This window comes from Littorina saxatilis, linkage group LG14 (assembly GCF_037325665.1).
Source record: "Littorina saxatilis isolate snail1 linkage group LG14, US_GU_Lsax_2.0, whole genome shotgun sequence".
NCBI lineage: Eukaryota > Metazoa > Mollusca > Gastropoda > Littorinimorpha > Littorinidae > Littorina > Littorina saxatilis.
This window is the reverse complement of record NC_090258.1, coordinates 15,557,147-15,573,271: the sequence shown is the minus strand read 5'-3', so window position 1 is coordinate 15,573,271 and position 16,125 is coordinate 15,557,147. Positions and strand designations below refer to the sequence as shown.

At 44.0% G+C, this 16,125-nt stretch overlaps 2 protein-coding genes across 2 annotated transcripts in view; one reads left to right on the top strand and one right to left on the bottom strand.

Annotated features, from left to right (window-relative positions):
* Positions 1-8,282, bottom strand: part of LOC138946735 (uncharacterized) — an 8,702-nt gene extending 420 nt beyond the window's left edge. Inside the window, exons 1-3 of the mRNA XM_070318137.1 lie at positions 8,034-8,282; positions 2,442-2,586; positions 44-1,986 (exon numbers count right to left, since the gene is read on the bottom strand). Coding sequence (XP_070174238.1) covers positions 44-1,986; positions 2,442-2,586; positions 8,034-8,072 — 2,127 coding nt within the window. The 5' untranslated portion in view covers positions 8,073-8,282. The remainder of the gene's footprint in view (positions 1-43; positions 1,987-2,441; positions 2,587-8,033) is intronic.
* A 764-nt stretch (positions 8,283-9,046) lies between these two features.
* Positions 9,047-13,639, top strand: LOC138947225 (uncharacterized). The gene is made up of 2 exons (XM_070318664.1): positions 9,047-9,245; positions 10,920-13,639. Exon 2 carries the CDS (start codon positions 10,921-10,923, stop codon positions 12,151-12,153), a length of 1,233 nt encoding a protein of 410 aa, XP_070174765.1. The 5' UTR covers positions 9,047-9,245; position 10,920; the 3' UTR covers positions 12,154-13,639.
* The last annotated feature ends 2,486 nt before the right edge of the window (positions 13,640-16,125 follow it).

Genomic DNA, 16,125 nt, shown 5'->3' with positions numbered 1-16,125 from the left:
AGTGGTCGGCGATGTAAATGTTCTCCTGCTGGTCAGCAGATGCCGTAGGGAACTTTGAGGTTGCCGTCACCGCTCCCGTGGTGTCCGATAGAGTGGAGGTAGTCTCCTTCAGTGGAAAACACCTTGACCGTGTGGCTGCCAGAATCGGACACCACGATTTTCCCCGCTGCTGGTTATACAGACGTAACGCGGAAGGGAGAACTCGAACGGTTTGGAGTCTTCTTCGTTGCTGTTCATGGTTGAAGTTTCGGAGTTGTTCTGCTGTGCGTCTTCTGCGGAGCCTTTGGAGGCGGCTTTGAGCTTGCTGGAGCTGTTTTCCATTGTCAGCTTTGTCGTTACCGTGGCTTTTTTCCAGGATGACGGACAAGACTCCATTCAATTCACCGTGCCCGTTGTTGCAGTTTCTCTCGTCTGAGTCCTTCTCTTCTTCGTTTGTCAAGAAGACAGTGTCTGCTTCCAGCTTTTCATTCATATTTTCTGCATGATGTTGACTCGAGTTTGAAGGACCCTGGGCGACACCAGCTTTCCTCCTTCGGCGATCTGGACCACAAATTCCCTGCTTGGAGGAGTTATCTGTCGCAGTGTTTCTGTAGCCAAGGTAACGGATGAACTTTCCAGTGTCACTGAAGATGGCTACTCGGTTGGTCCGTTCGTCTGTCACGATGAACCGCCCTTTGTAGTCACAGGCCAGTCCTGTGGGGCATTTCAGAACGTCGTGGCCAAATTCTCGCACCAACGAACCGTGGCCGGACCACACCGTCACGCACGACTGACGCCGCAGAGTCACGGCTACATGACCTTTACGTGTGACGCATGCGCACCAGGGCTCTGACCCCGATTCCGTGATGAACTCTTTCATCGTGCGTCCATGGTGCCCCATGAAAGTTATCTTCCCTTCCAGGATGTCCGTCAGGAGTAGCGTCCCTTTGTACACGTGGCAAACATGGCTGACGTTTCGCAGGGCGTCGCTCTTGTCGGTCTTTTTGCCTATCCGGTTGTACAGCTTGGCGGCAAACGCAGACCCGCTGAATTCCACCTCGTTGGCCACAGTGTTGAGACTGGCGCAACTGACGGAACGACAGCGGGTGGAGCGAAGCGGATCCACACAAGCATGGTGAGGATGTAGCCCCATGTCGCCGTAGGACCCGCTATGCTTTCGATGGTGATGCCCCCCATCTGTGGCCCCTGAAAACGAATGACTGCTCAGCCGGTTCTTGGAGGGAACAGTCGCCGTCTGGATGTCTTTCTCCCATCGGTACTTGCTCTTCTCCAGGTGGTTGAACTCCGCGTGGTGATGCCCCCCATCTGTGGCCCCTGAAAACGAATGACTGCTCAGCCGGTTCTTGGAGGGAACAGTCGCCGTCTGGTTGTCTTTCTCCCATCGGTACTTGCTCTTCTCCAGGTGGTTGAACTCCGCGTGAAAGTTGCTGAAGCTGACGCATCGTCGGTCTTTAAGGGAGATCCCGCTGTCGCCGGAGGCTTGACTCTCCGCGGTGGAGTAGCCCGAGAGTGACGTCAGCGATGACGACATAGAGGACCGGCCGTCATCGTCGGCTAGAAAGAGTTGGCTGGCGGAGAGGTGCATGAGAGGGGAGTAGGGGCGGGAAGCTGTCGAGCAGGACGAAGAAGCGGAGGAGACGGTAGAGATGGAGGAGAAGGAAATGGAGCGCTCAGATCGGCGCGATTCAATCAAAGCCAGGTCGGCTTCGTAACCGCTTTCTCGTCTCTTCAGGGTAATCTGTGGCACGTTCTTCTGAGGGGAGGAGGTCTTTTTAGCAAACGGGGGAGTGTTTGGAGAGATGGGAGAGTCGGCTGTGTAGGGTTCTGGTTCGATGCTTAGAGGCACGCCGCTGAACTGAGGTAAGTTGAGGTATTCTGAAGGACTGATGGTGATTGTTGGTGGCTTGATGGTTTTGTTGCTGCTGCTACCGTTGTTGTTGGGTGAAGTGGGGGTGATCGGTGTGGTAGGCGAGATGGTAGCATCACCTGGAAATAAACACATTATTTTGATAAGCCCAGTGTAATCATATGAACATAAATAGATAACAATCTTACAAGGGCTGGCACACACAGACACACACATGCAAAACATACAAACATTGTCGCCCCGCACCCCCTCCCCCCCCCCCCCCCCCCAACCTTTCTCAAAGGACTAACAAAGGTAAATGTTACGTTCTGAAATTCGTTCTTCTCAAAGCTGTGCACTCACGTAAGTATGCACGCAAGTACACACACACACACACACACACACACACACACACACACACACACACACACACACACACACACACACACACACACACAGTCATTCACACATATACGCAGTCACAAACACACACACACACTGACACACACATACACACATACGCATACACACACATACGCACCCACAAACACACGTGCACGCTCACAAACACACACACACACAACCAGTTTCTTACCCGCAGCAAGTACGTCATAGCGGGGACCGTTTACGTCATCGACAGTAAAGACACGCACTGTGACGTCATTGTTACGCCGCGTCAGAAAGTCGGGCATAGTCAGGGCGGCGAGTCTTCCTTTGGCTTTCTTCATTTTGCTTCTACCCTGGAACCAAAAGAATAAACAAAAATCAGTTTCAAATGTTGAATATAAATGTGTTTAATGCTACGACTTAAAATTGTTCTAATCAACACATAAACGGTCGAAAGTGACCTCCAAGATTTCTGTTGTTCTTTTTCTTCTTGTTCTCGTTCTTTCTTCTGCTTTTTCTTGTTCTCGTTCTGGTTCTCTTTGTTCTTGTTCAAGATTTGAGACGCTCTTGGTTGTAGATCCTCTCTCTTTCACATCGTTCGCCTAGTTTACATAAAAGTTGCCCAGTCTCTTGTGTTTTTGTGTGAGACACTTGCGAAAGGAAAACACAATGTTTACGCCTTTTTTGTGAACGTTTCACACGGAAGAAGAAACAAATGAAACATCCTAAATTATCTTAAGCAACGCACAATGTTTTAAGCAAAACAAAAGCTGAAAATAGATGGAAAAATACAACCTCAAGAAGAAGAAAAACGTGTTTACAATGCGTCCGAAGAAAAGATTGATTGTTCGCTACACGTAAAACGACGCCAACTAGGGAGGGGGGTGGGGGGGGGGGGAGAGAGACAAGTGGCAAGTAGTACTCTGGGGGCTAAAGTCAGTCTTATCTTTTAAAGTTGAGGACACTTTTTCTTGCAGACAGAAACAGTGCCGCTTGAGGCAAGAATGGTTATGAATTACGCAAAACGCGTGACCTCACAACTGTCAACATAATGCTTCTCTTCCTTCCCCTATATCTTGTGCATGAGCAGATCTATAGGTAAGATGTTGCAGTGGAAAATGGCAGTTTTCACAACACAGAATAGCTGTCCTCTTAAAAAATACAGTTTTAACCCCTCCGAATACCCCCCGTGTACACACATTGGGGTGTGCACGTTAAAGATCCCACGATTGACAAAAGGGTCTTTCCTGGCAAAATTGCTTAGGCGCAGTTAATAATTGTCTACCTATACCCGTACGTGTGACTGGGAATAATAGGCCGTGAAAGGTAATGCGCCGAAATGGCTGCAATCTACTGGCCGTATACAATTTCATCTCACACGGCATCATTGCAGAGCGCCTAGAACTGTACCCACGGAATATGCGTGATATAAGCCTCCTATTGATTGATTGATTGATAACGCGAGATTCGTAATATAAGAATGCAAATAGTCAGCGAACTTTTTTCCTTAACTAAAGATACATATCGGCTAATTCAAATAAGATGCTTTTTTTTTAATGCCAGTGTCACCCTTAGCTTCCGTTCCTACTTTCTGAAATGTCCGTTTTACAGGGAAACGCATGCACGCACTCACTTTTGCACGCATGCACACACACACACACACACACACACACACACACACACACACACACACATAACTGAGTCTCTCTCTCTCTCTCTCTCTCTCTCTCTCTCTCTCTCTCTCTCTCTCTCTCTCTCTTGTGCGTGCGTTTGTCTCACTGTTTCTATGTGTGCACACATGTGTGTGTACTTTCACAACAATCTGCAAAGGTCTGCACGAAACAAGTAAAACCGTACTAAGAAAGAACAATGGAGCTCTTCACTTTCTCCAGACACTTCCTCATATCCGTCCTTGGTCTGACACTCTCCGACATGTTTACAAGGACACATACATTGCAAACGGGATAAACCGTTTAAAAACCATACGCCAAGCGCAAAAAGAGTTTAACCTAGTTTCTCTTGAAATAGGCTTTGGATAATGTGTCCAACTCATCGTCACTCTCCTTTAACTGTCCCGGTAAGAATACAACTAGGCGCACTAAAACCCTGAAGGTGAAGCGTCAGATTATGTGACACTCACACACGTAAACGCGCGCGCGCGCACGCACGCCACACGCACACACACATATATGAACGCACACACACACACACACACATATCCACACACACACACACACACACACACACACACACACACACACACACACATAGAAGCGGGAGCTTTTTCTTTGAGGTCTGTACCTTTAAGAAAACAGACATACATAAGCTCTCATGAAAAAATGGTGGACTGGACGTCAGCGTGTCTGACACGAGTCGTAGAGACTTAAAACGTACGACTCAAGGTGAGTTTAGAGGCCACCCACGTAAGAAGTACGCGAAAGAAAAATGTCTAGACAACCAAAACCTGGCACCACAATAACACACGCACAAGAATATTTGCAAAAACATCGTGGCTTGTTTTTTTGGATGACAAGAACTGGCACAACAATAACACACGCACAAGAAAATTTGCAAAAAAAATTTTGGCTTGTTTTTTGGGATGACAAGAACTGGCACCACAATAACACACGCACAAGAATATTTGCAAAAAAATCGTGGCTTGTTTTTTTGGATGACAAGAACTTGCATAACAAAATCTTACGCAGACGAATATTTTCTCAATGTGTGGTTTGTGTGGTTTGGGTGTCAGCTTGTTCAACCATCTTACATGGCCCGAAAGGGAAGTTTTTATATTATTTCTTGATGACAGAAAGGCAGAGAATAGTGTGTTTGTACAAATGCACTATAAGTACCCAAATTCACTGCCGATTTCTTTGGGTACAAGTGCGCACGTGTCTCCGTCAAGGAGAATCTTTATTTCCAAGGGTAACAGTACAGTGCAACTCTTCTTCTATAATAATAATAATAAAGTGTATTTATATTGCGCCTATCCCTTACAAAAAAACAAAAATATTTGGCTCTAAGCGCATTACAACATGTGTAGAGACTTGGTACAATCAAGTCTGACAAATACAATAACACAATATACAGTCGGTCTCTTAGGTAAAACTGGGAAAAGCAGCTTCGACATTTAAACACTGCTACTAAAAAATCCTCTAACAATGCATACTGCTTTACAATATGCATTTATGTATAAATATAGTTAAAGAACATCGAGTTAATAGGAATTAGAAAAGGTTCTTATGATAAAACTATCTAGCGAACGACGAAGAAGAAGAAGAATAAAACTATCAATGTCAATGTATAACAAGTCATTCAACGTAAATGGCCAAAGAACAACAACAAAGCAATGATGAGTTATACTCAATGGCTAATAACGAGGCAGAACTAAATAGTATCGACACAAGATTAAAACAAAACATATTCCTGGAGACACATTTATACATGTATCAAATAATCAATATACAAAATACAGCCCTCGCACACTCGCACACACACGCCAAGACACGACCTCGCAATGTAAGACTCCCTCCTCCTTACGAACCCGCTTTCTCAGATTTGTTGTTCTTAATCTTTGTCATTTTACCCCTATCCCTTCATCCCTACTTATTCTTCATGTTACCAGCAAGCGACCTTTTCCACTCACGAGAGCACGACACTGGTCAGCGACCTTGCGCTTTTTGTAATGCTAGCTAGGCACTCGACCTAGTTTGCTTTTCAACTGGGCGACACGATGACCAGCTTCTCAAAGATTCTCTGGAAACAGCACAAGAACACCTGAATGGACCAGGCTTTCAGGTTCTGTTCATGATTCTGAAAGTTTCTAAGCAATCCACTGGTTCATTGCTGAAATACGCGCTTTTTGTCATTAAACTTGACGCAAAAACCTCCTTTCTTTGGACCGCTCGTGCGATCGACACCTGCATCAGAAGGAATGGCATAACATAAGAAATACGCAATATAGCTAAACTAAACAACCTGTTCTGAATAAATAATTTATTTGCCTTTTTCCTTGCTTGCAAAAGTTGCCAATTCGTGCCTTTTTTAAATTTTGTCGATTTTTTTAATTCTTACGTTTTTGTCAGGTCGATTTTTGAGCGGCGGTCACGTGACCCTTATCAATTAAACAATCGTTGATACAAAAAGTGTGCCAGGTAGCCAAGTTAATATCATAGAAAGTTTGACAGAAATAACACAGGAATGAATGCTTTAGTAGAACGAAAGTTGTTGCAATAATTGTTTCGCACAGTTTTCATCACTCTTGCAGACATTTTCATAAGGCTATTCAAAACAAGCGAACACACAACATGCATAGTATGCTGTCCATATTTTGAAACAGTTTCCAAAGTCTTAATACTATTATCTTTGGTCTTTTATGCCTTGAACCAAAATAAGACAGCTTATTTTGTTTTTTTAGAAAAGTTTAAAAATCTGTCCTGAAGTAAAGTTGTCGTAAATGTCTCTCTCCTCTTTTTGGGAACAAAAAAAATGATAATGCGTTTTCAGAGGCTTTCTGAAATGCTACAGGAAATTACAGGAAAGGAAGCCATTATTTCACTATGTCATGATGGCCAGACATGTGTCGGACTGTATCATGTTTTATGATTGTGAAGAAGGAAAGAGATATCATACAGTAGCATTAACAGACAGCAACATATACACACAGCAGGTAGAGTCCAAAAAGGAAAAGAGATATAGACAGACGGACAAAGAGATAAACAGAGAGAGAGAGAGAAAGAGAGAGAGGGGGAGATTCGACACGTTATCATTTCAAATGGCACTGTATGCGTGCGTGTGCGTGTGTGTGTGTGTGTGTGTGTGCGTGCACGCGTGTGTCTGTGCGTGCGTGCGTGCGTGGGTGCGTGCGTGCGTACGTGCGTGCGTGTGTGTGTGTGTGTGTGTGTGTGTGTGTGTGTGTGTGTGTGTGTGTGTGTGTGTGTGTGTGTGTGTGTGTGATTGATTGATTTACTAATGTTTAATGTTACATGTTATTGAGTCGATAGATTCTGAAGGGCTTGCGTGCAGCTCTCAATATGTCTGACATTACCCAGATTCATTTGAAGAGATAACACGTCATCGATAAATATTTGATTTTTTGAATGTAAATATTTGTCTTTGGAACGCTTTCCATAGCAGTTACCATCCTCATTCTTAGAAATTAAAAAAAAATATTATAATATCTAAATTATGACAAAATAGGAAGTTTATTCAAACGATTCCATTCAAAACACCTTCAACTTTTTCAGCCCCAAAAATCAATACCGCGGTAAGTATTTTCGAAAATACACAAACTGGCGTTATCCGTACTTTGGAGAAAATACACAAACTGGCGTTATCCGTACTTTGGAGAAAATAATAAAACAAACACCAAGCTTATCTTCTGTAACAAACCTAAAATCAATGCGGAAGAAAACTATTGAACACTCTCTTTGTCTCTTTCTCTCTTTGTCTTTACCTCTCTCTCTCTCTGTCTCTCTGTCTCTCTCTCTCTCTCTCTCTCTCTCTCTCTCTCTCTCTCTCTCTCTCTCTCTCTCTCTCTCTCTCTCTCTCTCTCTCTCTCTCTCTCTCTCTCTCTCTCTCCCTATGCACTTTAAAAATTAGTCTATTCAAGAGACCGTAACGTATTAACGGAGTTGCACAAATCGAAGTTGCAATGAAAAAAATCAACTTGACCATGCATGACAACAAATTGATAATTCTCTCCCAAAAGGATGTATCTCTTGTGAAGAAGGGAGAAATCCCTTTCTGGCGGGCAATAACAAAAAAATAATATTATCGAAGAAACTCCGTGGTTCCTTACCATTTGGGCCGAATAGTTCCCAAGGAGTTTGTCAAACATGTCGTACGTCGAAATTTTCCAAGAATCAATATTCCCGAAGCAAATTCTGGCTCAGTAGATACGCGGGACTGAACAAAACTCTCCAGACCTTGTTATTGCTTTTCACATTTAGTCAAGTTTTGACTAAATGTTTTAACATAGAGGGGGAATCGAGACGAGGGTCGTGGTGTATGTGTATGTGTGTGTGTGTGTGTGTGTGTATGTGTGTGTGTGTGTGTGTGTGTGTGTGTGTGTGGTGTATGTGTGTCTGTGTGTGTATCGGTCTGTCTGTGCGTGTGTGTGTAGAGCGATTCAGAGTAAACTACTGGACCGATCTTTATGAAATTTTACATGAGAGTTCCTGGGTATGATATCCCCAGAAATTGTTTTCATTTTTTCGATAAATGTCTTTTATGACGTCATATCCGGCTTTTTGTAAAAGTTGAGGCGGCATTGTCACACCTTCATTTTTCAATCAAATTGATTGAAATTTTGGCCAAGCAATCTTCGACAAAGGCCGGACTTCGGTATTGCATTTCAGCATGGAGGCTTAAAAATTAATTAATGACTTTGGTCATTAAAAATCTGAAAATTGTAATTAAAATAATTTTTTTTATAAAACGATCCAAAATTACTTTTATTTTATTTTTCATCATGTTCTGATTCCAAAAACATATAAATATGTTATATTCGGATTAAAAACAAGCTCTGAAAATTAAAAATATAAAAATTATGATTAAAATCAAATTTCCGAAATCGTTTTAAAAAACAATTTCATCTTATTCCTTGTCGGTTCCTGATTCCAAAAACATATAGATATGATATGTTTGGATTAAAAACACGCTCAGAAAGTTAAAACGAAGAGAGGTACAGTAAAGCGTGCTATGCAGTACAGCGCAACCGCTACCGCGCTGAACAGGCTCGTCACTTTCACTGCCTTTTGCACTAGCGGCGGACTACGGTCATTGTGTAAAAATGATATTTTTGGGTGTGAAGAGAAGCGAGATTGTGGTGTATAGACGGTGCCAGAGCACAGGTCATATGCATAACTAATGAGCGGAATGCCGTCTTCCCATTGGCCAGCCGGCCCAAGATCAGTCTCTCTGCCATTTCTGCATCTGCGGTAGCCAGTGCCAGACGTCCCAAACAACTGTGCGAAAATTTTCAACGTTTCAAGGATTTTGGAAAGAGAAGGTACACGTACTTTTACCTTGTTTTGTTTTGTTTTGTTGCTTGATTGTCGAGAGGGGCGATTGAGATCGAAACAGCGGTAATAGGCTCGAGTGGGGCCAATTAGTTGTCTGCAAGGAAAGTTTGGAGTTTGGGAAACTGGGAGACAGCGTGGCACCGTAGGCAGAAACACGTGGTTTCACGTTTGCCGGGAGTGACACTCGAAGGAACGAGGGTGATAGCTAGGTAGACGGTGATGGTACAATTAGCTGACAGCCGTCAGTAAAAGTGTTCAGGGAGAAAAGAAGACAGTATCATCTTCTCCTGGCATTAAAATTGGTCCGAGCAGTGGCAACGCGAATCGCTCGGTCACGTGACTAGTTTCTTTGTGAAGAAAGACGGCGGGAGCGAAAATGTTTACAAGTTGTGCGGTGGTCGGGCACTCTTTCACGTGGAGGTTTCAGCGATTTGTGAACACAGATGAGGGGGTGCGGCCAGATTTAGGTTTTGATGGTTTTGAGCAGATATTCGATGGGAGAGGGGGCCGAAAAATAAGCGACGTTGAATCAATGCTAGAACAGAACAGGGCCATTTTCACCCGGAAAAAATGGGGAGTGATAGTGCTAATGGTGGGGGACAATAATATTGTTCCCGGAACGACACCGAATAAAGTGTTTCGTGAGCTGTGGCATCTGTGTGTGAGGGTGCAAACATTGGCAAACTCAGTAGTGGTGGTGTCAGGGATGACACAGAGATACAGTGGCTGGGGGGGTTTCAATGACATAGCCAGGGAGGTGAATAGGCTTCTTCATCAACAGCTGAAAACGGCACACAGGATAGTGGGTTTGTTCCCCCACTACGTGGCTTTCCCTCCAGCAGAGAAGTTTGCTCAGTATCAGAAACATTTTTTAGCAGATGGGATTCATCTGTCAGGGTCGGGGCACATGCTACTGTACAGAGCACTGAGAAAAGTTCTGTTGGACAGTCGGCATATAGACCAATGAGGTAAGAAGGTGTTGTGGTTGTTCAGCGGGTGAGAGGGAAGTGGGGGCTAATAGTGATAGCCGGTATCCTCTCGTGCTGATGGCAGAACCACAATAGGGGTAGATGCAGCACGGACGGGGTACCAAGGTTTATTCCCAGACTGAAGTGGTTGGGTTCTACCGAAGACGCCAGACGCAGAGCTTTGATGCCGGGAGTGGAATAGGATGGGGTATCCTTTCCAGCTTTTGGAGTGACGTCATTGTTGGTTCTGGTTTGGTAGAACCGGTTGTGACTTCATGGGGAATGTGTATTGGTACAGCCCGTGCTGCATGATCAGATTGACAGTGTTTTCTTAGGTGTACTCTCGTGCTGAGGGCAGAACCACAATAGGAGTGTAGATGCAGCACGAACGGGGTACCAAGGTTTATTCCCAGACTGAAGTGGTTGGGTTCTACCGAAGACGCCAGACGCAGAGCTTTGATGCCGGGAGTGGAATAGGAGGGAATATCCTTTCCAGCTTCTGGAGTGACGTCATTGTTGGTTCTGGTTTGGTAGAACCGGTTGTGACTTCATGGGGAATGTTTTATTGGTACAGCCCGTGCTGCATATATATAAAAAAAAAAAAAAAAAAAAAAAAAAAAAAAAAAAAAAAAAAAAAAAAAAAAAAAAAAAAAAATAGGCCCCTGATGCTTAGTGGCCTTTGAAATGTTTCAGGATGTCGAAGCGTCCAACCAAGCGACCGGGGCGTCCCTCAAAGCAGCCCCCGAAGAGGTTTCGAGACGAGGAGGCTGAAGGAGAGGACGAAATGGGCGTGAAGGAGTCGCTAACCCAGCTCCTTGCTGAGCAGAAGGCCCTGAGGAAGGAGATTGCGGAGATTCGGGCCGCCAAGACGCCGGCGCCTGAGGCATCGCCCGCAGGATCGACCACCTCTACGGGTGGAAAATCCAACTCAGGCATGGCTGGGCACTCTGGACACTCCGATGACGAGGTTCCGGCAATTGTGTCCACATGCAGAGCCACTTCCGGTTGGGATTTCACCTCTGCCAGAACAATTGGGGGGGATAGGCGACTAGGAGAGCTGTTGACAGCCTCGTACGCCAAAGGGACACAACAAGCATATAGAAGGACCTGGGTGAGCGTGACTAGTTTTTTGAAACAGAGAGGGTTTTCTACTTCCTTGCCAATGAGCACTGCAGCGGTGTGTCTGTACATTGGTTCGTTGCATGAGGAAGGGAAGGCGGCTTCAACGGTGATGTCCGCAGTTTCAGCAATCAGTTGCGTCCATAAATTGAATGGGTTAGGGGATCCCACTATTGATTATACTGTCAAAAGACTACTGCAGGGGTGCAAAAGGGTGGGTGACAAAGGGAAGGATACAAGGTTGCCCATTACTGTCCCTATCCTTAACTCAATTATGGAGAAGAGCGAGGTGGCCATTGGGGAGAACTACGAGAAGATACGTTTCCGGGCTATGTGCACCTTGGCCTTTCACTCATTATTGCGGGTGGGGGAAATGGCGGTATCCCGGGAACCAGAAAACGTATTGCATAGGGGAGATGTCCGACTGGACGGACAGGCATTGACCATAACGTTCCGCAATTTCAAATCTAGCGCAAAACCAGTTACCCATACCGTAGAGAAAGCCAAGGCAGGCGTCCCATGCGCGGTAGAGGCCATGCGGGCCTACATGAGCATTCGTGGGAACGCAACGGGGCCGTTGTTCCGAGCTATGTCGGGGGCACCCATAACGGCCAGGGAATTCAACGAGCAACTACAGTTGGTTTTCCAATTTTGTGGCCTGCCCAAACAGAACTTCAAATCGCATAGCTTTAGGATTGGGGGTGCCTCCCACATGGCTCGGAACGGGGCATCGGACGCTCAAATCCGTCAGGCGGGCAGATGGTCTTCTAACGCTTTCTTGTCTTACATCAGGGTGCACAACTGGTAGATCAGGTAAAACGTAGGGCTTCTCTCTGTGTGCAGTGCAACAGAAAGGGGGAGGTCAGGCACATGTCTGCGTGCAGTGCAGCAGAACATTAACATGGGATCACAGGTGTGCAGTGCAGCCTGGGATTATAAGAAAGTGTGCAGTGCAACTTTCCGAGAAAGGTCGATTTTGCTTGGTGGCGGTACCTGATGTGAGTCATCAGGTGGTGGCGCGTACCGCCGGATTGGTGGTGAATGACAGACATTATGTATTTAATCGATGTGCTTTAATTGGGCTAAAACACAATGTTTATTGTTTTTTAGAGTTGCCAATATAAGTTTTTTGATGATGGTCTAATGAGCGGATGCAGAAAGCGGTAGATAAAGGGAAGTAACCCGGTGACCAGTCTAGTAAAATTTGACAGCTTGTTGGTGAAGCTGGAAACAAGAACAAAAAACAGTAAGCTAATACATAGTGGACAATGCCATCTATGATGTGTAAGACAATTTTTGTTCTTGGTGAATTTATGCAAATGTACAACCCAATGTATATGATTATGTCAATCATAGTTTTTGTGGAATTTATGAAAATATTCCACTGATTTTGTATGCATTATCTGCGCTGAAAATGAACGACCTGTGGTGTCGACCAATAAACATTTTCAGCGTAAACTGGCAATGAACGTTTCATGTGGTTGTGGTGGTGACTGTGGCGCTGGCTGGCGCTGGCTGATTGTCCGGTTTCGGAAAACTTTTTATCTTAAATTCTTGTCTATCCTCGCACATCTGAACATGCAAAAATGATTTTATGCACAGCATAAATGATATTTTTGGGTGTGAAGAGAAGCGAGATTGTGGTGTATAGACGGTGCCAGAGCACAGGTCATATGCATAACTAATGAGCGGAATGCCGTCTTCCCATTGGCCAGCCGGCCCAAGATCAGTCTCTCTGCCATTTCTGCATCTGCGGTAGCCAGTGCCAGACGTCCCAAACAACTGTGCGAAAATTTTCAACCCCACCGCCATCCCCTTACTCCACCATAACGTAGTTGTGTGGGCGCGTACCGCCGGATTGGTGGTGAATGACAGACATTATGTATTTAATCGATGTGCTTTAATTGGGCTAAAACACAATGTTTATTGTTTTTTAGAGTTGCCAATATAAGTTTTTTGATGATGGTCTAATGAGCGGATGCAGAAAGCGGTAGATAAAGGGAAGTAACCCGGTGACCAGTCTAGTAAAATTTGACAGCTTGTTGGTGAAGCTGGAAACAAGAACAAAAAACAGTAAGCTAATACATAGTGGACAATGCCATCTATGATGTGTAAGACAATTTTTGTTCTTGGTGAATTTATGCAAATGTACAACCCAATGTATATGATTATGTCAATCATAGTTTTTGTGGAATTTATGAAAATATTCCACTGATTTTGTATGCATTATCTGCGCTGAAAATGAACGACCTGTGGTGTCGACCAATAAACATTTTCAGCGTAAACTGGCAATGAACGTTTCATGTGGTTGTGGTGGTGACTGTGGCGCTGGCTGGCGCTGGCTGATTGTCCGGTTTCGGAAAACTTTTTATCTTAAATTCTTGTCTATCCTCGCACATCTGAACATGCAAAAATGATTTTATGCACAGCATAAATGCAGTGCGTTCAGTTTTATTATGTGAGTTCCACAGCTTGACTAAATGTAGTAATTTCGCCTTACGTGACTTGTTTTCTTTCAGTCTTGGTGGCAATGACCCACAATTGTATATTCGTGTCGCTTAGCTTTTAGTCTCGAAAACAATATGTTGCAGTTGATTTTCTTCCAGTCAATGGCAAAGAATATTACACACTTATCTGATCTAGATTAAAGTGGCTTTCATTTCAGTCTTAAAAACGATAAGGAACACTGACTTTTGAATCCACAGGCGTCGGTCTCACACGAACTACACCGTTCATCTTTTGAAGTCCAAGTCTGCAATCACTAAAAGTTTTGAAGCGGTGAAAACTAGTTTTATATACGGTTCGTCCTCTCGTCCTCCTTTTTACATTTTTGACTAAATGTTTTAACATAGAGGGGGAATCGAGACGAGGGTCGTGGTGTATGTGTGTGTGTGTGTGTGTCTGTCTGTCTGTGCGTGTGTGTGTGTAGAGCGATTCAGACCAAACTACTGGACCGATCTTTATGAAATTTTACATGAGAGTTCCTGAGAATGATATCCCCGGATGTTTTTTTCTTTTTTCCGATAAATGTCTTTTATGACGTCATATCCGGCTTTTTGTAAAAGTTGAGGCGGCACTGTCACACCCTCATTTTTCAATCAAATTGATTGAAATTTTGGCCAAGCAATCTTCGACGAAGGCCGGACTTCGGTATTGCATTTCAGCTTGGTGGCTTAAAAATTAATTAATGACTTTGGTCATTAAAAATCTGAAAATTGTAAAAAAATAAAACAAAATTATAAAACGATCCAAATTTACGTTCATCTTTTTCTTCATCTTTTCCTGATTCCAAAAACATATAAATATGTTATATTTGGATTCAAAACAAGCTCTGAAAATTAAAAATATAAAAATTATGATCAAAATTAAATTTTCGAAATCAATTTAAAAACACTTTCATCTTATTCCTTGTCGGTTCCTGATTTTAAAAACATATAGATATGATATGTTTGGATTAAAAACACACTCAGAAAGTTAAAACGAAGAGAGGTACAGTAAAGCGTGCTATGAAGCACAGCGCAACCGCTACAGCACCAAACAGGCTCGTCACTTCCACTGCCTTTTGCACTAGCGGTGGACTACGTTCAGTTTCATTCTGTGAGTTCCACAGCTTGACTAAATGTAGTAATTTCGCCTTACGCGACTTGGTTTTTTTTGCTCCAAAAAACAAAGTGTGGATCCACCGAGTGATGCAAATAAGTTTCCTGTACCGTTTACTTTCAGCATCTACGTCAAGGTCTGAGTTAGGACTGACTTGGACACGTTTTATCGTGACAATCGCATATCTGTCTCCCTTAGAGCAAGCTATTTTCGGAGATCAAAGGTTACTCATCTGACGCATGAAGAATGCTGAATCAATGACAAGAAGTACCTTCGGGAAGATGCACCGTCATTCAGGAAAACTCATGTCGTGTGACGGTAATTGTTTGCTACACACACACACACCCCCCCCCCCCCATCCCCCTGCATGCATGTCAGTGTGTCAGAGCATGTTAAAAACAAGTCGCGTAAGGCGAAATTACTACATTTAGTCAAGCTGTGGAACTCACAGAATGAAACTGAACGCACTGCATTTTTTCACAATGACCGTAGTCCGCCGCTTGTGCAAAACGGAGTGAAACTGACGAGCCTGTTCAGCGCGGTAGTGGTTTCGCTGTGCTGCATAGCACGCTTTTCTGTACCTCTCTTCGTTTTGTTACGTTATATGAAGTCTTATATCGCGCGCGTATCTCCAGACTCGGACTCAAGGCGCAAGGATCTATTTATGCCGTGTGAGATGGAATTTTTTACACAATACATCACGCATTCACATCGACCAGCAGATCGCAGCCATTTCGGCGCATATCCTACTTTTCACGGCCTATTATTCCAAGTCACACGGGTATTCTGGTGGACATTTTTTATCTATGCCAATACAATTTTGCCAGGAAAGACCCTTTTGTCAATCGTGGGATCTTTAACGTGCACACCCCAATGTAGTGTACACGAAGGGACCTCGGTTTTTCGTCTCATCCGAAAGACTAGCACTTGAACCCACCACCTAGGTTAGGAAAGGGGGGAGAAAATTGCTAACGCCCTGACCCAGGGTCGAACTCGCAACCTCTCGCTTCCGAGCGCAAGTGCGTTACCACTCGGCCACCCAGTCCTTAGATTTAACTTTCTCAGCGTGTTTTTAATCCAAACATATCATATCTATATGTTTTTGGAATCAGGAACCGACAAGGAATAAGATGAAATTGTTTTTAAATCGATTTCGGAAATTTAATTTTGATCATAATTT

Coding starts and splice junctions, on each gene's coding strand:
- LOC138947225 (XM_070318664.1), top strand. CDS start 10,921: ATGTCGAAGCGTCCAACCAAGCGACCGGGGCGTCCCTCAAAGCAGCCC.